The sequence below is a fragment of the Artemia franciscana genome, unplaced genomic scaffold, assembly GCF_032884065.1.
Source record: "Artemia franciscana unplaced genomic scaffold, ASM3288406v1 Scaffold_592, whole genome shotgun sequence".
Lineage (NCBI taxonomy): Eukaryota > Metazoa > Arthropoda > Branchiopoda > Anostraca > Artemiidae > Artemia > Artemia franciscana.
This window is the reverse complement of record NW_027066231.1, coordinates 222,322-243,241: the sequence shown is the minus strand read 5'-3', so window position 1 is coordinate 243,241 and position 20,920 is coordinate 222,322. Positions and strand designations below refer to the sequence as shown.

The 20,920-nt window shown below is 32.2% G+C and overlaps 1 protein-coding gene across 1 annotated transcript in view; it reads right to left on the bottom strand.

Annotated features, from left to right (window-relative positions):
- LOC136043428 (cystinosin homolog) overlaps window positions 1–20,920 on the bottom strand; it is a 52,539-nt gene that overhangs the window by 19,578 nt on the left and 12,041 nt on the right. Inside the window, exons 2-4 of the mRNA XM_065728339.1 lie at window positions 15,461–15,545; window positions 8,572–8,751; window positions 2,821–2,961 (exon numbers count right to left, since the gene is read on the bottom strand). Coding sequence (XP_065584411.1) covers window positions 2,821–2,961; window positions 8,572–8,751; window positions 15,461–15,545 — 406 coding nt within the window. The remainder of the gene's footprint in view (window positions 1–2,820; window positions 2,962–8,571; window positions 8,752–15,460; window positions 15,546–20,920) is intronic.

The following is a 20,920-nucleotide window of genomic DNA, read 5'->3' as shown; positions in this document are numbered from 1 at the left end:
GTACTAAAAATGAAAATCATTAGACAGAGCCACATTGCAACTTCAGCACTGGAGACAAGACAGCCACATTGCAACTTCTTTTAGTACATAAAAGGCAGATTACAACTTCATTTAGTACATATGATATACTAATTTGAAAATCACTAGACAGAGTCACATTGCAACTTCTTTTAGTACATAAAAGCCAGATAACAACTTCATTTAGTACATATGATATACTGAATTGAAAATCACCGGACAGAGCCACATTGCAACTTCTTTTTGTACATAAAATGTACTAAAAACGAAAATCACTCGACAAACCTACATTGCAACTTCACATTGCAGCTTCAGCACTGAAGAGCGGAGAGCAACATGGACTTTTTTTTTGCTTTGGCAGCAAGACGCTGGGCTCCCGATAATGATACAGTAATTATAATATCTTGAAAATGAAACGCAATCAATTTTTCATACGTCTCTGAACCCCCCCCCCCCCCCTACCAAGATCAGTGACAGGCCTCTTGTCCTTAAATAAATGATAATTTTAGGTAAAACAGCTTAAGAAACTGATAATCTCTCCCAAACTCATCTAATAACTATAACTCGTGATGCGTACAACTTGGAGAGGCTTAAAATCGAATGAACATCTATACGGTTGAGTGGCGTAAGACGGTCAATTTAAGAGAAGTATTATACGTGAGTGATCTAATCCTACTTAAACAGATTAAAATATAGGGCAGTGAAAAACAAATTAAAGAATCAAGTGTGTAAAGGTAGCCAAAGCTATTTATTTGGCCAGGGCCAGATAGTCAAAGGCCTTCTGACTATTTCAAAAAGGCTTTGCTGGCTCTCAACTTACAATTAACCCGCTTCGTAATAGAATACTGGTCCACAAGGGGAGGAAGTTGAGCGTTGACGAGCGGTGGAGGCGGCATTTGTAATTATTAGTTTTCTTTTATATTTCAATTTATCTGTTACAGTTTTTACTTCAGTTATTTTTGCTTCATTTCGTTTTTTTTTATTTTCATTATAGTTAGTTATACCTATTTTATTTTTATTTTAAAGCCCGTTTATTTTGATTTATTTATAATATATTTAATTAAATATTTGATATTAATAGGTAAAAAACTAAGTAGACTTTCACGCAACCGAAAACCCTCACAGGTTTTTCACCAGCACAAAAGTGCTGTTTTTTATGCATTATTTGTGAATGTCAAAAATACGAGTACAAGTTTGAACTTGAACTTCGACCTAGGTCAGTCTTTATTCGCTCAGTATACTTGGCCTTAAGTACTGTGTGATCTTTTTTAGATGATTTTCAAACTGAAAAGCAATTTTGAATTCTTAAATTTTGTTATTGTCTACTATAGCCACGACAGCCGAGGATGACTACGAATGAGACAAATAAAATTAATTTGAGATAGAGATCAAGAAATTAACAATGTTTCAAAAATTATTTTGGCTCTGTTTCTGTAATACCTTTTAGCTTAAGAATCAAAAGACTTTCATTTCTTCTAAAAAAAACTTTTTCTTCAACTTACAATCCCATGGTTGTCAGGAAGCAGTGAAGCCATAACTACTTTAGAGCCACCATCATTCTGACAATAGATTGTTTTTCCCACCCCCCCCCCCTGATTCATGTGTCCCCGATGGTCCAGCTAATGCTCAAATATTTAAACGTCCAGGTCGTCTAGTAGGAAACTCGAATTTTGTTACTGGGTCACGTTTTACCAATGTTGTATTACTCACACTGTACAACATAGCCGTTTTTCATTTACACTTTTTTGAGAAAATATCTAAACTTAAGTTATGCTCCATTATCCCTTTTATGTGGTTTCAACTAAAAATATGAACTTTCTATCTGAGGTTTCCAAGCAAGTTACTCGTATGTTCCGTCAAAAGTTCAGACAGATTGAGTAATGGTACTGAGGTTTGAAGAAATGAAAGCTCCTGATATTCCACAAATCTAAAACTAATTGCTTGAATACATAGCAAATACTAATTTTGTGCAATTATTTTTATTTGTTTGGGCGTTTCGACATTTGTTTCCGCATTATTTGGAAATAAATCTCGATATTTATTTCCACATTATTTGGAAATAAATATCCACATTTATTTCCACATTATTTGGAAATAAATCTCGACACTTCTTTCCACATTATTTGAAAACACATCTCGACATTTATTTCCACATTATTTGGAAATAAATCTCGACATTTATTTCCACATTATTCGGAAATAAACCTCGACACTTATTTCCCCATTATTTGGAAATGAATCTCGACATTTATTTCCTCAGAAATTTATGTTCAATGCCTACTTATCTGTTTCCAGCTCATCTTTGATACTAGGCTGGCACACCTAATTTTAAAAAAAAACTCTATTCTAAAAAAATTCAACAAAACTTCTGGAAAAAAATCAAAAATGGAAAACAGCTTATCAATTTGACTATTCCTTTATAATTGCAATTGCCATATATTGCTTTACATAATCTATATTTATTATAATTTTAATTTACATTTATTTACAATTATTATATTCATTATAATTTTATTTACTTATATCTATATTTTATTTATTTATTTATATTTCGTTATAATTTTAATTATTGATTTCGATGTAGCAAAATGCACTAATTCTCTGTTTGACAATACATGGTCCCGGGTTCAATTCCAGCTGCCACAAGGTCTTGTTCCTTGTCTCTGTTGGTTCGATGCACTAAGCAACAGTCAATGCCACCAATCGCCATCCTTTTTAAATAATAATAATATATATATATATATATATATATATATATATATATATATATATATATATATATATATATATAAGTAAACTTGCCTTTTTCGCTGGTAATTTTCCACAATTTGAGGATAAAAGGACAGAGACCAGGCTGCGAAATAGACCCATCCAACAATTAGGCAAACGATCCATAAATCATAGGATCTTATTACGGTCACTCGCAAAAATGCTTCTCTCAAACTGAAAGAAGAAACAAAATTTAAATGGTAAAAAAAACTCTTTAATAAAAATTCCTTTTAAAATATTTCAATGCCAGACAAATGCCTTTTTTCTAATAATAATTAGCTTAGACGTGATATAACAGGATTTTACCCAACAAATATATGTATTTCTTAAATCTAAGAAAAAAGATTTCTTCCTCTTGACGATATATTCGTTGCTTCCTCTGGATTAAATAAAAAAAAACAAGTTTTTTCGACGGAGAATCAGGAGCAAAATTAAAACTTCAAACGAACAGAAATTATTACGTACATAAGGGGGGTTGCTCCTCTTCAAATTCTCACTCTTTACGGTAAAGTTTTTTTTTATTACTTTAAAAAAAAGCTTCTTATTGTTCTAATTAAATGAACGTAGTGTTTCACGATTCATTCTCAAAGAATTTGGACAAAATTCAAACTTTGGCGTAAATAGCAAGGCGTTGAGGAAGAACAGCCCCCCTCATTTACGTAATAATTTCTGTTCGTTTTAATTTTAAGTGTTGCTCCTTACTTTGAGTTGAAAAAAATCTGATGAATAAAAAAAAATCGGATGAATAAAAAAAAAGTCTTTTCAACTGAAAATAAGGAGCAATATTAAAACTTAAAACGAACAGATATTATTACGCATATGAGGGGTTGCTCCTCCTCAACTCCTCGCTCTTTACGCTAAAGTTTTTTAGTACTTTAAATAAAGCTTCTTATTGTTCTAGTTACATGAACGTAGTGTTTCAAGAGTCGTTCTCAAAGAAGTAGGACAGAATTCAAACTTTAGCTTAAGTAGCAAGGTGTTGAGGAAGAGCAACCTCCCTCATATACGTAATAAATTCTTTTTGTTTTAATTTTAAATGTTGCTCCTTATTTTCAGATGAAAAAATTCAGTTGAATAAAAGAAATCAATTGAATAAAAAAAAGTTTTTTTTTTCAAAAATTAGTTGAAAATAAAAAAAAAATTTCTACTGAAAGTAAGGAGCAACATTAAAATTTGTTTTGGTAAATTGTTTTTTATATATATATATATATATTTAATTTCTGATCGTTTTTTAAATAATACCAGGTAATATGGCTGCACCTCCACGGAAAAATCCCTCTTCCCCACGGATTTATTACTTCAAACAATTACCCTTAGCATCTCCACGCGTAAAATTGAGTCGGCAAGAAGAATTTCGTATAGAAATTCTGGTAAATTCCCACAGTGTAAAATTGCCCCTGAAAAATTCACCCCCTGGACACTTCCCTCCCCATGGAAAATTATCCCTTGGAAAATCCCACCAGCAGAAAATTTTCCATTCCCTACCCGAAAAATGCATGCATACTTCCTAATAGAAAATACTAGGCAAGTTTTGTAACTTAAAGACTTTTCTCTAGGGACTGTGGGGGTCATGATATCCCCAAAGGCATAGTTATTTGGCATTTAAGCTATGCTGAAGCAAATGACTATCTCAAAATTTTGACTGGGCAATTTTAAGAAAAAAGGGGCGTGGGAGGGGGCCTAGTTGCCCTCCAATTTTTTTGGTTACTTAAAAGGACAATAGAACGTTTAATTTCCGTTCGAATGAGCCTTCTCCTGATATTATAGGACCACTGGGTTGATATGATCACCCCTGGAAAAAAACAACAAATAAAAACGCATCCGTGATCTTTCTTCTGGCAAAAAAAATACAAAATCTCACATTTCGTAGATAGGAGCTTGAAACCTCTAAGTTCTCTGATACGCTATTAAGGATAATGGTAATTTTAACCAGTTGAAATCTGGTTTACGATTGGAGTTGTTCGGTAGGTATGCTTTCGAAACAGATTAACTATATTCTCATTGGGTTATTTTTCCGTATTTTTTAATGCGTTGATTGGGGTTTTATGTTGTAGTTTTTCTTTGTTTATTTTTATGTTGGTTTCAGTAAATGTTCTCGTGCTCAACACTCTTTTTCTTCTTTTTTTTTAGTTTAGCACATCCTCGCAAGCTCTGCTTTTGTTGTGCTATTATATAAAAATGATTATTTTCAATAAAATTGTTCAACTACTACTACTACTACTACTACTACTACTACTACTACTACTACTACTACAGCTGAATCAGATGGTGTGATTTACATTAAGATCCTATGCCTTTTAGGGAGTGTTCCCCCTTTTTCAAAAATTAGGCAAAGTTTCTCAGGATCGTAACCTTTAATGGGTAAGACTAAACTTAATAAAACTTATATATTTTAAATCAGCATAAAAAACCAAAGCTTTTAATATATCTATTGGTATTGTTTCCGTTTTTTAGAGTTTCGGTTACTATTGAGCCGGGTCGCTCCACACTTCGTTATCACGAACTGTTTTATTATGAACTCTGTATCTTTCAATGTGTCATTCATGACTATCTGTTAACAAATCTTCCTACCTATGTAGAGACTTTTTTCTTTCTATATAAAGAACAATTTATCAACAGAAACTGCTAACCCTATAAATGATACCCTGTGCAATAGCAGTGGATTAATTCTCTCCTTGGTAGTAAGGGGTCCGGGCCTGATTCCATATGTTGCAAGGTTGGGTGACATGTTTGCTACCTGTCCCTGTAAAAAAAGACCCAGACGTTGACTGGGCGGCCTATGCTCCATCAACGGCTCTGGAAAATCTTCATCCTATCCTGTACACAAGATAAAGTAGTCTTAAAAGAAAATGTTAATAGATGAGAGTCAAAAGTAAATTAGTATGACGTGATGAATGAAGTAAGAATTTTTTTTAGGCAAATAAAATAACGTCACTCCACTTACTTTACACTAAGAGTAAAACTGCTTGGCAATGAAATTCTATCGTTAATTTAAAAAAATACTTTAAACAAACAAATAAAATAATCTGCATAGCCACTTTCTACCACATATATAATAACTACTTTTGTGCAGTATAATATAACATAACTTCTACTAATACTACTATAATAATAACTATATCAACTACTCTAATAAATATGAATTCTGACGTCCTTAAGGAATCATCAACTGGGGCTCAGAATCGTCAATGTGAGAAAACATTATAGTATAATTATAAACATAATTCCATATTATTTACAATTTTTTACAGTTACAGTTTTATGCAAGTTCTTAAAAAAGTTTTACAAAGAGTACTGTGTTTTTACATTTTTTACTGATTTGACAACTGTTTTTTCACAACCTTTTTGACTACATTTTTTTTTCACAACCTTTATGGAAAACCAATTTCCAGATTAATATTTGCTTTTTCTGTACTTTTTGACATTAAAGTCAGAATTCGGCCAATCAATGTTTGTGATGGACATTTTTCGGAAATAAAATCTAATTTTATCTTATTATCCGTAATGTATTATTTATCATTATTTACAAATAAATAATTATTATAATATTTTTTTTTATTATTTATATTTTAAAAAATATTATTATTATTTACATATTATTTATAATTAGTTGTGGTGTAATACAATTATAAGACAATATAACATACATAATTCAATTTCAAGAACTATTAATTCAATAGGTGACCACCATATTTTTATTTTATTATTTATATTTTAAAAAATATTATTATTATTTACATATTATTTATAATTAGTTGTGGTGTAATACAATTATAAGACAATATAACATACATAATTCAATTTCAAGAACTATTAATTCAATAGGTGACCGCCATCTTTAGGGATGTTTATTTCTAGGTAGTAATTATAAAGACTTTAAGAGATGCTAATGCATAAGTTTTGACAGAAGACAGTAAATTATGTAAAATGAATGCCAGATTATGTAAACCAATTTCCAGATTAATATTTGCTTTTTCTGTACTTTTTGACACTAAAGTCAGAATTCGGCCAATCAATGTTTGTGATAGACATTTTTCGGAAATAAAATCTAATTTTATCTTATTATCCGTAATGTATTATTTATCATTATTTACAAATAAATAATTATTATAATATTTTTTTTTTATTATTTATAATTTAAAAAATATTATTATTATTTACATATTATTTATAATTAGTTGTGGTGTAATACAATTATAAGACAATATACCATACATAATTCAATTTCAAGAACTATTAATTCAATAGGTGACCGCCATATTTTTATTTTATTATTTATATTTTAAAAAATATTATTATTATTTACATATTATTTATAATTAGTTGTGGTGTAATACAATTATAAGACAGTATAACATACATAATTCAATTTCAAGAACTATTAATTCAATAGGTGACCGCCATCTTTAGGGAAGTTTATTTCTAGGTAGTAATTATAAAAACTTTAAGAGATGCTAATGCATAAATTTTTGACAGAAGACAGTAAATTATGTAAAATGAAAACGACAAACCAGCATCATCATTCGAATTCTGGCTCGTATATCTGATTGATTTGCAGAATTAATTCCAGTTTTTCAGGGAAGATTCTTGAAAAAAAAAAACTACCTTAAAACCTATCTTAAAAGAATACCAAGCACACCACCAATGGGGAAAAAATTTTCGCCCAAAATCACCCGAATTCTGACGAAGAGAAAATTTTGTCCAGAATCTTAACCCCCCCCCCTCCCTTATCGCTTACTAAAATCGCTCACATTGGATTTTTATCGCTGACAGCCGACGAAAACAATTATTTTTTAAACATTATTATTATTATTATTATTATCTTTTTTTAACTAATGTTATTTAAAACGAACTATTATTATTATTTTTTTAAACAGCTTTTCATTGGATTTTAGTGAAGAAGGTGAATTTTAGTGACGAATATGAGTAGCACCATGTTGAACAAAAGGCAATTATTTATTATTAATTATTAATTTATTATTAATTAATAATTAATTATTTATTATTTTGATTTCCCATGATTAAAAAAAATATATTCATCATCAAATTGCATTCAACGTGATAAGACTTAAAATGTTTTCAGGAAGCCTTTAAAGTTATAATAAGACAGAACTCAAAATTTTCCCTTAATGGTGGCCGTTTTATATGCCTGCAGAAAAAGATAGATGGTAGTTTACTTGATAATAAGTTAGTCAATTACAATCTACTTCCCACTTTCATTATTTTCCCAAAGTTTCCGAAACTATCCATGGAATTTAATCTTTTTTCTTTTTCTGTATTAAACGGTGGGGAGGGAGTGAAAATTTTGTCAGCCCTCGCCTTATACACAGCCCTCTGCCCTCAAATTTCACTTTATACGTAAGCGAAAAAAAAAATATAGATAGTACCTTTCTTGATATTAAGTGAGTCAAATACAGTAAATTGTCAAGTCTGTTGTAATTTCACGATTTTATTATTTTTCCACCATCGCCTAGGCTATGCATGGAATTAACCCTTCCTCTTTTTGGAGGAGGAAGAGGAAGACGGCGGAAGAGGGAAAGTAAAGCCTGACAGCACTTAAAATTCGCTTTGGCCATCGTATTATTCGTCAGCAAAAACGAATAGATAGCAGCTTATTTGATAGTAGGTTGGTCCATTACAATCAAATATTAATGTCGAGTCTGTTGTGATTTCATAATTTTGTTATCTCTCTACAATTCCCCATGCTTTTCATATTTATTAGCCTGCTTGTTTTAAATGGCGGGGGAGGAAGGACAAATGAATTATAATCATGGGATAACTTACTCGATATCCTTAATATCTGTTATAACTTCTAGCGTAGTGTGACCAGCAGCTTTACCTGTTACAACAACATTGAAAAAGTCAGTATCATTGAAAATAGTTATGTTTGAGACCTCTGTTATTACATCCGGATTATCTGATGTGAAATAAATAGGAAGAGATTCATTCAATGTATCTGGTTCCCTGAAATGAAAGTAATAAGTAATCAAACAACTATTTAAATAAGAAAGTCGGGCCTGATAAATTAGGTCTCAAGCTTACCAAAAACAAAAAATAAGGTTTTAAGCTTATAAAAAAAAACAACTACTAAAACAAAGCCGTTGACGAAATTTAACCAAAACCAAACTAAAACGAGTATATATATTTTAATTTTTTTTAAAAGTTGGAGACTAAATAGGAGCTCCTTCCATCTCTCTCTCTTCCTTATTTTAAACAAGGCAATTACAACAAAATAAAATTAAGACCAAAAAAAAGGTAATCCACAGGAAAAAGGGATAATACCAAGTACATAAATGTGTATGAGTTAAAATTATTAAGCTTTTATATCAATTTAATTTTTGGTTTCTTTTTGCTAAAAACTGCTCCCTCATTTGGCATAACAACTGAATACAATGTTAACTTAAATAAATAGACACGGAAAGGAAAAACAAAACCTTAGACCTTAGAATATCGTAAGAATTCCAAAATATACCAAATACCAATTAAAAATCTAAATAAAAGGACATGTAAGAATACCAATAAAAACACATAAACCAAACTTAGAAAAAATATAGAAGAATTTAAAAAAATATACGCCTAAAAATGCAAGAACTCAAGAATATAAACAAATATTCCATGTAAGAGTATCATTTCAAAATTACAGGGTATCATTTATGGTTATCTATTTCATAATTTCTGGGTAAGTAATGGCGACTTTAAAGCTACTACATATATTTGAGCAAAAATCCTGTTCCACCCTATTGAATTCATTTTCAACAAGACACAAAAATAATCTTGTCGCCTATTCTACAGCTCAAAACCATGAATGTTTACATAGACGCTTTAGATCTCAGAACATCAAGAAGTTATTTTCTGGAAGTAGAGATAATATGAATTGATTAGAGTTAAAATTTGTGATCACCATTTTTGGTGAATGTAAGTTAAATCTAGTTATCACATCTCCTTCAACACAAACATAAAATAGTACATGATTGAAATTAAAATTCGGGAGCTTATGGCACAAATTTAGATAGCCCCAATACTCTTTGCATCTTCCTCCAAACTTTTTGATCAGGTTTTTGATAATATCTGGTTATCAGGTACAATCAACACACTGAATATTCAAATTTCCCTAAAGAATGTTTGAAGTCAGGTGTATCACATGATTATTGGCTAGGCTAAAAAAAAAAAACAAAAAAAAAAAAAAAACATATGACATATTTTACGTACAATCCAGTGCTTTCAAACCATGATTACTCGAAATCAATTTTATACATGTGTTGTGATTTTGTGTTCCTTTAATACAGCCAAAGAGAAAAAGAAAGATTATTTGACTATACGGACTTCTGTAATAAATGTGGTACCTTGATCTCCGTCATTTTATTTCTGTCATGTATTTCCACAAGCCAGTCACATAATTCATCGGCGTAAATCAGACGTAAACCTGGTGAAAGTGCAGTGGTTAAGGCCCTTCCTCGGGATTAAAGGTTTCCAGGTTCATCCTCGCGTATCGCAAGAAATTGGACAAACATTTCACTTAGTTAACGAACTTTATTGGGATGGAAGAGGAGCATGCGTAGCTGTGTTGGCCTCAGAAACCTTAGTGCTGTAGTGAGTTGTGAGTAGTAGTGGTACATCAGACTTGGAAGGCCAAACAACCATGTCTATTTTGTTCTCCTTACTTGATGTTTTCAGTCAAATTTTGATTTTTTTTTTTTTTTAAGGAAAAAAGAGTAAAGGACGAAGCTCCTTGAACATTTTTAACCATTGCAGAGTAACAATCATAACAAAACATTAATACATGACCTTGTGCTGTCAAATATGCAAATGATTTTTGTAAATGAATAAATAATATGTAAAGGAAAAATTTACATTTTTAATGCGTTATATTGAAAAAATAATAAGATCTTATAATTTTTCATGGGGGGGGGGTGAGAATTGCAATGTCTTCTTTAATACTTAAACAAGTACCTATTTTTGCATAGAGCCCATGGTGTTCAACTTTCTGCATCTTCGCAGCATCCACTATCTTTACTTTCTATCTTTTGTTAGAAAAAAGTTGCATTAAAAATAACAAAAAAAAGACTTCAAACTCCGTGTGCATCCTTTTTATAGGGAGAGAAATGGAAAATAGTCTTTTCCTATTTTCAGGTCAGTCTCTTTTCCTATTTTTCGCCTATAGGTTTTGTAGTGAAGTTCGAATAAAGCATCACGTCCTAAGTTTTTCAGGAGGGGAGGATTTAAGTTCACAAAATCATTCCAAAAGGCACAGTTTATAAAACCTAATTTTTATATTTTAGATGGGGGGGAGATCTTCGACAAAATACCATCCCTTTTAAAAGGAATGCAAGATCTGATTGGTTCTTTTGAGAGTAATTAAATAAAAAAAAAACAAATTTTTTAACTGAAAGTAAGGACCGACAGTAAAACTTAAAACGAACAGAAATTACTCCGTATATGAAAGAGGCTGTTCCCTCCTCAACGCCCCCATCTTTTAGCTAAAGTTTGACTCTTTTTCTCGAATTTACTTTTTAAAAGAGTGAAAAACTTTAGCGTAAAGAGCGGGGCGTTGAGGAGGGAACAGCCCCTTTCATATACGGAGTAATTTCTGTTAGTTTTAAGTTTTAATGTTGCTCCTTACTTTCATATAAAAGAACTTGTCTTTTATTTAATTCCTGAACGTTTTTGAATTCGTGCATGTTTTGATTTTGGCTTTTCGCACATGAATACTTAGAGCGAAATTTGCATACTTTTTTTGGCTAAATGGCTTTTTCTTAGTTTTGATCGGATGATTTTGAGAAAAAAGGCGTGGGGGAGGAGGCTTAGTTGCCCTTCAATGTTTTGGTTACTTAAAAAGGCAACTAGAACTTTTAATTTCTTACGAACGTTTTTATTAATAAAAAAATATACGTAAGTTCCAAATTAACTTTCGTAACGAACTTCTATAATCGTATGTTTTTATTACGTATATGAGGGGGTTTGCCCACTGTTTAATACCTTGCTCTTTACACTAAAGCTTAAATCTTGTCCCAATTCTTTCAGAATGATCCCTGAATCACAAAGGCAATAGAAGAAATAGTTGAAATTATTAAGAATACTTTAGCGTAAACAGCAGGTATTTAGGAAGAGATAAACCCCTCATATGCGTAATAATTTCCGTTTGTTTTTTTTTAATGCTGTCCTTACTTTTAGTTGAAAAAACTTTTTCATACTATCTTTTCATTGTTATGGCTTCAGTTATGTAGGAGATCAAAAATCTCACAGAATTTCCATCCATACAAATTAATACTACTCCTTTTCATCCTACCGGAAGTCTTCAGTTGTAATATTAACAAGGATATTTTACAAAACTTGCTATTCATCGCCATTTTTTAAGTAATTAAATTAAATTAAAAAAGGAGAAATTAAATTAAAAAAAGGAGATTTTCAACTAAAAGCAAGGAACGAATTTGAAACCCATTTGAACAGATTATTCTTTATATGAATGGAGCTGTCTCCTCCTTGGCTCCTTACTGTAAAGTTTGGCTTCCGTCCAAATTTTTTAAGAAAATTTGTAATTGAGAAAAAAAAAAGATTTTTCAAAGCACTAAAAAATTCTGTTTGATGAGCAAGGTGTGAAGAAGGGGGCAGTCCCCCATATATACAAAGTAATTTCAGTTTGTTTTAAGTTTTAAACTTGCTCCTTACTTTTGTTGAAAACCATTCTTTATTTGTTTAAATACATTTCATGAAACTGTAAAGTTTTACGAATACACTACTTCTGGTAACACAGATTAAAACGATCAATATTTCTATGATCCCTGTTTGAATTTTGATGGGTAATCCAACAGTTCGTGGTAACGAACTGTAAGAAAAAAGCGACCTGGCTCAATAGTAACCGAAACTCTAAAAAACGGAATTTTGACACCAAAAGATATATCAAAAGAATTGGCTTATTATGTTAATTCTAAATATATAACTTTCATTACGTTTAGTCTTACCCATCAAAAGCTAAGTACCTGAGAACATTTGTCTGATTTTCGAAAAAAAGGGGAAAACCCCCTAGAAGTCAAAAATTTCTTAATGAAAATCACGCCACGAGATTCAGCGTATCAAAGAACACTACTGCTGTGGTTTTAAGCTCATATCTAAGAAACGTGGAATTTTCTTATTTTTGCCAGCAGAAAGATAACGGCTGCCTGTTTATTTTTTTTTTTTTCCCAAAGGTGGTCGTATCGACCCAGAAGGCCTAGAACGCCGGGAGAAGGCTCATTCTAAAGGAAATGCGAATTTTTAGTGCTCTTTTTAAGCGATCAAAAATTGGAGGTCAACTAGGGTCCCTCCCACACCATTTTCTTCCCAAAATCATCAAATCGAAATTTTAAGATAGCTATTTTGAAAATAAATATATTTTTCGGGTGGGGAAGGGAGTATGAATTTTCTGCTGGGAGGATTTTGCAGAATTTTCCACGAAAAGGGAAGTTTCCGGGGAGGGGCATAATTTTCAGGGGAAATTTTACACTGGTGAATTTGCCAGAATTCCTATAGGAAATGTCTTTATATGTCTTACTTTTTCTTAACCGATCCAATTTTACACGTTGAGATACTAAAGGTAATTGACCGGGGTAAATTTTCGCAAGGATTGAATTATCCAGAGGATATTTCTGTGGAAAGGGGGATTTTTCCATGGAGGTTGAGCCAGATATCCTGGCATTATCTAAAAAAAGATATAAAATTAAATAAAAAAACAAGTTTTTTCCAACTGAGAGTAAGGAGCAACATTAAAACTTAAAACAAACATAAATTATTACGTATAGGAGGACCTTGCTCTTTACAATAAAGTTTTCCCAATTCTGAAAAAACGACTCCTGAAACATAAAGGTCGTTTAATTAGAACAATAAGTATTTTTTTAAAGCGCCGAAAAAATGTAGCATGAAGAGCGAGGTGTTGAAGAGGAGGCAACCCTCTCATATATGTAATAATTTCTGTCGGTTTTAAGTTTTAATGTTGCTCCTTACTTTCAGTTGAAAAACTTTGTATTTTTTTTTAATAAAGCTTAGAGACAAACATTTTTCTAAAGGCAATGGAAAAAGTATGTCAATTAAAGTAAAAGTATATAAAAACGAAAAAAGCAAGTAATTAAAAAAAAAATACACAAAACAAGACCCTACTTACAAAACTAACATATAAACTTCCAGCATTCAGTTCTGTTGAGCAATGGCGAAGCGTTGGAAGGATATTTTTTAACAATATTGACAGTTTTCAAACACCAAAATATTTAATGCCTCTAGACTTGGTGTTTTTAAAAAGTAACACATTATCAAAGTAGTTTGTTCAAAGTAAAACGCTAAAGCTAAGATTAAGAAAATCAAATAAACATTTTCAATTCAATATTTTTAGATTTATTTTGAATACAAAAAAAAACAATATATTTGACACCTTTATACTTCATAATTGTAAAAAATTATGTCTTTTTCACAGTGACAACCAGATAAATACAATTATTCCTGGAAAAAAAATGATAATAAAACACAAGAAACGTATCCGTTCAGGGGGAAATTACAAAAATTTCCAGCATTCCACTCAGGGAAAACATTTCTGATTATAGCGGCTTCATATATCAGCTCATGGGTATTCTTGCAACGCAAGCAAATGTTGACGGCATATTTGTACCGAAATAGCCCCTTATGAAGTTATTTTCCTCGTGCTTTCTATAGTTATACAAACTTTCTTGTGTAATAATAACTGCACTAATTACTAAAAAAACAAATACATATTTAGGATCACCATAAAAAGCTGATTCTTTGATTTAATGTTATCAAGAATTAGGCTCATATACTTTCGGTATTGACAAGGATCGTTATTTACTTATCATTCATTACTATAAAGAATTTGTTGTTTTTTTTTTTGCTTTAATCAAATCATATATAAAAAGTGCTTGTGAAAAAAAGGAAAGGGGTCATACATTCACAAATTTGAACTTATTTTTTCCTTATTAAGCGTCAAATCTATTGGCAGGCAGCCAACAATGGGGCAACACACATTTTGCCCATGTTTTTTCCCTATTCTGCTCTTTCCTTTGGTTTCCTTGTAATTACTTTACAGTCCCAAATTTCCAGGGGGAGGCCATGTCCCCCTGCCAATACTCATAACCATGATTACATACAGTATCAGCTATGCCTATAGCTAAAATCAATAAAACTTTGAGGATATAGCCAATGGCAAAGTTGTAAAGGCATTTTTTTTCTCCTCTAAAATGTATTTTTTCTTCCTCATTTTTTCCTCCTAATTTTAACTCCCCCTCGGGGCATTATTTCCTCCTATAAAAATGGAAAATTGGCTGCCAAAGACAACTTTTTCTGCTTTATACCTCCTAGATAAAATGCCCTGCTTCCCTCTAAGGGTCGTTCCTGTTTGCATCTATTAGATACTGAAATACAATAGATAGTATACTAGTAGATATATATATATATATATATATATATATATATATATATATATATATATATATATATATATATATATATATATATAGATTGTATACTATGAAATACTATAGATACTATACTTTAGTCACAGTCTAGCACAAATTCCAAATAGGTACATATAAAACGGTGTATCAAAAAGAGTAAACGAAAATACATATTTTACTGATTTACAATGTATATTTTATATCTTAATTTTATTTCCAGAAATCAAGGCAAAAAAACTTACCGCACATGAAAAGTGCTAACAGCAGTTTCCCCAATTACTATTGAAACATCTTGACTTTCAGTATATATTTCCGTACAATAGTAACCTAAAAAGACATTAGCTTTTACTCACAGAAAAATGTTTAAGTAAAACTTTGGCAATATATCTAACAGAAACAAAAAAAAAAAAACCTTTTGGAGTTCAGAATCATAAAAGGGAGACTAAAAATTGATGTTTTGGCTGAAAAATAGACAATACCACAAAAATAGAAAAATGGAAAACAGAAAATAGAATAAGAGAAAAATAAAATAGAAAACAGAAAAAAATAGAAATAGAAAAATTCAATTCTAAATTCTGTCGTTTCTAAAACTAATTTTCTAAAATATATATTCTAAAATTTATTTTCTATTATTTCTGAAAATTCTAATTTTATTCTATAATTCTAAAATTCTTAAAATAGAAGTATAATTGTGTCTTTTTTCTATAGAAGTGTGAATTATGTCTTTTTTGGAATGGAGTCTGTGGGGCTTTGGAGTTGGCTGTAAAATTCCTCTGAGTCTACATGCTACGAGAAAAATCTGGCACATAAGCCTGGATGAGGCTAAGGTTTGCAGTTAAACCTTTGAGCTGGATAGCAATGATCCGTTCGAAAACTGGAGTTGTGGAGATAAATGATTTCTCTGCTTTCTTCAAAAGGATAAATCTTGCTCCTTGGCAATATATTCCATCATTACGACTTGACAAAAATAGTGCTGTTTCCCTAATCTTTTCAAAACCAGTTACTGGAAGATGGGTTTCTGACAGACCAATGATGTCCCATTTATACCTGTTGATTTCTTGTACAAGTAGATCCTTCTTTCCTTCCTTAGAAAGGGTCCTTACACTTTAGAGTTCCTATTACCGATGTCGTTTTAGGAGTGAAAAGGGATGGGGCGTCTGATGCAGGATTTGTCATGTTGGAAATTGCGGGTACGGCGTAGCCGGTCGTCAGGTCATAAGTAATCTTTCTGGTGGAACTGGTCGTCACATGGTCGGCTACCCCGGACACGGTATCTGGTTCGTCAGCTGCCCCAGACGTGGTAGATGGTATCACATAGTTGTCGGAAAAAAACTGGACGCGGCAGTAATGGTTCTCGCTGACTTGTGCACAAGTTCATCTGCCCTTTACATTTGTTCTCCTACAGAGAATCCTTCTATTTGGCGTCAATACAATATTTGGCCAATACAATTTTCTCATTGATGAGAGGAGGTTTGGCATCTGCCAGGACATTTTCCACATACCACTGGCAATGCGCATCACCATCTCAGGGGCCTCTTCCTCCTCTGCACAAATTTACATCCACTGTGCATAGGTGCAACAAATTCATTTTATTAACCCCCTGAGGGTTGGGTCTCCCCAGGTTCACGTCTACTTATTATATATTCGGAGTTATCTTTTATATCTAAAGGACTTTCCCCTATCCACCACCTGGGAACGTGACTCGTGCCTAGGAGGAGACTAAATTCCCAAGGCTGTATTCAGGAGAGCCAGGCAATAATCAGGAGAGCCTTTTAACTTTCTGGCATTTTGCTGCTTTTTTTTACTAATGAATGGCTTCACCTTTCTGCTTTTGTTTTTTTTGGCATTATTTAGCCAGTTTTTTAGCTGTTGTGCTATTCTTATGATTTTTTTATGGTTTTATGACTCCAAAATTTGAGTTTTGTCCTTTGGGGCTTGTGATAGACATTTTTTTTTATATTAAATATCTTATCTTAGATTCATTATTAGGTGGGATGAACAAAGATATGAACTAGTTATTAAAGAATTGGCAATTTTTGTGGGTAATCCACTATGTGGTCATTCTCTTTAAGTCTTGTAGCAGATTTTTAGCTAGGTTTACAGATTAATTCCAATTTTGGGGGAATTGACTTGATTACATCTGATATAGCTTTCTCATACTGTCTATACAAGTTTCTTGGTAGATCCCTTACTTTATTACATACATTGGTGTATTTTGTATTGCAATTCCTATTGTGTATATTATTTTAAATTGCAGCTGGGAGTAATCTAAGGATTTCTACTTGTAGAGATCCAGAATGATGACTTGGGTTGTATTGAAAGTTCTTTAGTGACCAGGTGCTGTTGCATGATCAGTAGCATCCAATTGAGAGGACCACTCAGCATCCAACCTTCATTTGAAAACATCAACAGATTCAGTAGTAACTGTTTCATTACATAGATTGTTCCAACTGTCAACAATTTGTGATGAAAAGAAATGAGTGTATACTCTAGATATGGTAGACTGGTTGAAAGTTTCAAGAAATAACCTCTAGTTCTTGAGTTGGGACCAAAAGTAGGGAATAATGCAGGGAGAGTATTAGCCCTCATTAACTTATAGGCTAAAATGACATGCCTTCTATTTCTCTTGTAAACAAGTGTGATGAAACAATGTGTGTAAAACAAGAGATTCAGCTTTGACAGTCTTGCTGGGTAGAAAAGCTACCAAATATCAGATGTCTCTTTTGTAGCACATTAATGCACATCTTCAAGAAATTTTATGTCTTTTTTAAAACATGGGGAGGCATGAGACATTCCAACTTCAAGCTTAGGATGCAAAAGCCCTTTATATAGAAGATTGATGACTTTAGGTGAATGAGTGGAAAAACAAGTGCAATCAATTCCAAAGTTGAACTAGCACCAGCAGCAGACCTCTTATCTTGAGTGCTGAATTTTAGTTCATTATCAATAGCAACACCAAGATCTTGCTCATTATTTACAGAGGAGAACAGGTGGCATAAGAAAATATTCTACTTTTTTAATCATGAATATTTTTTATTCTTATTTATTGTGTGTTGTTAATTCTTTGGTCTTAAATAAAAGTGTTTCTGAGTGTATCTTATTGAAGTATATTTATCTGAGACCTCTAGTAGCACTTTTTTTAAAATATTCTGGGATTCATAATCAGTACTGAAGAGCCAATCCAGCCTTGTCACCACTGGCCTCATTAAACAATAATTCCTTTAGAAAAGCCGATTTTTGTAAGTAACTTAAAGTCTAGCAATGAAATTCTAATTTTATAATATGTAGGATTCTTCTATTGATTAGAATATCATGTTTCCTTCCATTATTATCCACATTTTGAAATCATATCAAATAATGTTTATATTTGTGATTATGTTTTTATCACATAGGCAAAACTCATCAAGTTTCATCAAGTCAAGCATGCAGAAACTCATTTTAAAAAAAAAACATACTGTAAGACAAGTTTGTAAAGAAAAGAGGAATATTGTATTAGGGCTATATATATACAAGCCTGTTAGGGGGGGGGGGTAGATTTTGAAAAAACTGACAAAGCCATGTAAAAAACCATTTCAGTTTGATTATATCTGCCAGGACAAAGGGGCATAGTAAGAAGTTGTACCAAAAGAGGGAAGATACCAGAGTCTGCAACCACTACTTCTCCAATAGAGTGATTGTCTATTGGGAGCAATCTTCCTTACACTTTTATTATTGCTCCATCTGTTGATGCCTTTAAGATTGGTGTTGAAAAGCGCTGGTCCATTAAACAATGGACAAAAGAGTGAGATGCAATTGAGTCAATGGTTTCCCATCATCACTGACCAGCAACTCTACAGGATTTTTTCCTTATTTTGCTAGACAATGTAATTTAAGCTATGCTAATGGTTAAGGAACTGATAGGCTATGGTGCTTTTTTATTGTATTAAATAAAAAAAACAAGTTTTTTCAACTGAAAGTAAGGAGTGACATCAAAACTTAAAACGCACAGAAATGACTTTGTATATGAAAGAGGCTGCTTCCTCATCAACGCCCCGCTCTTTACGCTAAAGTTTGACTCTTTCTCTCAATTCTTCTTTCTAAAACAGTAAAAAAAACTTTAGCGTAAAGAGCGGGGCGTTGATGAGGAAGCAGCCTCTTTCATATACAAAGTAATTTCTGTGCGTTTTAAGTTTTGATGTCACTCCTTACTTTCAGTTGAAAAAACTTGTTTTTTTTATTTAATTTCTGAACGTTTTTGAATCAATGCATGTTTTGATTTTGGCTCTCCGCAGAGGAATGATCAAAACGAAATTTGCATATTTTTTTTTTGGCTCAATGGCTTTCTCATAATTTTGATCGAATGATTTTGAGAAAAAAAGAGCGGGGGACGAAGCCTAGTTGCCCCCCGATTTTTTGGTTAATTAAAAAGGCAACTAGAACTTTTAATTTTTTACGAATCTTTTTATTGGTAAAAGATTTACGTAACTTATAAATTAGCTTACGTAAAGAACTTTTGTATTCTCATGTTTTTATTACATATATGAGGGGATTCGCCCCATCGTCAGTACCTCGCTCTTTACACGAAAGCTTAAATTTTATCCCAATTCATTAAGAATGACCCCCTGAATCACAAAAGCCGTAGAATAAGTAGTTGAAATTACCGAAAATACTTTAGCGTAAAGAGCGAGGTATTAGAAGGAGGTGAGCCCCTCATATGGGTAATAATTTCTGTTTGTTTTAAGTTTTATTGCTGTTCCTTACTTCCAGCTGAAAAAGCTTTTTCAGTTTTATTTTTTAATTGTTTTTTTTTTAATAATGCTAGTAAATCCTGCTCTCCCTTCATGGAAATTTTCTTCTCCCATTACAAATTCTCGAAGGAAAGTTCCCCCAGCATATCCCCCTCTTCTCAACCCCTCCCCCAAACCAAAAAAATCCTCCTGAAAACGCCTGTATACTTCCCAATAACCATTACAATATGTAAGCACAGGTCAAAGTTTGTAACTTGTTGCCCCTCCCACGGGGACTGTGGGGGAGTAAGTCGTCCCCAAAGACATAGTTATAAGGTTTTTTGACTACGCTGAATAAAATGGCTATCTCAGAATTTTGATCCGTTGACTTTGGGAAAATAATTAGCGTGGGAGGGGGCCTAGGTGCCCTCCAATTTTTTTGGTCACTTAAAAAGGGCACTAGAACTTTTCATTTCCGTTAGAATGAGCCCTCTTGCAACATTCTAGGACAACTGGGTCGATACGATCACCCCTGGGGAAAAGAAAAAAAAACAAAAAAACAAAAAAACAAAAAAACAAATAAACACGCATCCGTGATCTGCCTTCTGGCAAAAAATGCAAAATTCCACATTTTTGTAGATAGGAGCTCGAAACTTCTACAGTAGGGTTCTCTGATACGCTGAATCTGATGGTGTGATTTTCGTTAAGATTCTATGACTTTTAGGGGGCGTTTCCCCCTATTTTCTAAAATAACGCAAATTTTCTCAGGCTCGTAACTTTTGATGGGTAAGACTAAACTTGATGAAACTTATATATTTAAAACCAGCATTAAAATGCGATTCTTTTGATGTAGCTATTGGTATCAAAATTCCATTTTTTAGAGTTGTGGTTACTATTGAGCCGGGTCGCTCCTTACTACAGTTCGTTACCACGAACTGTTTGATTAGCATGTTTCCTCTAAGAGTGGTCAAACATTAAACTGATACAAAAGGATTG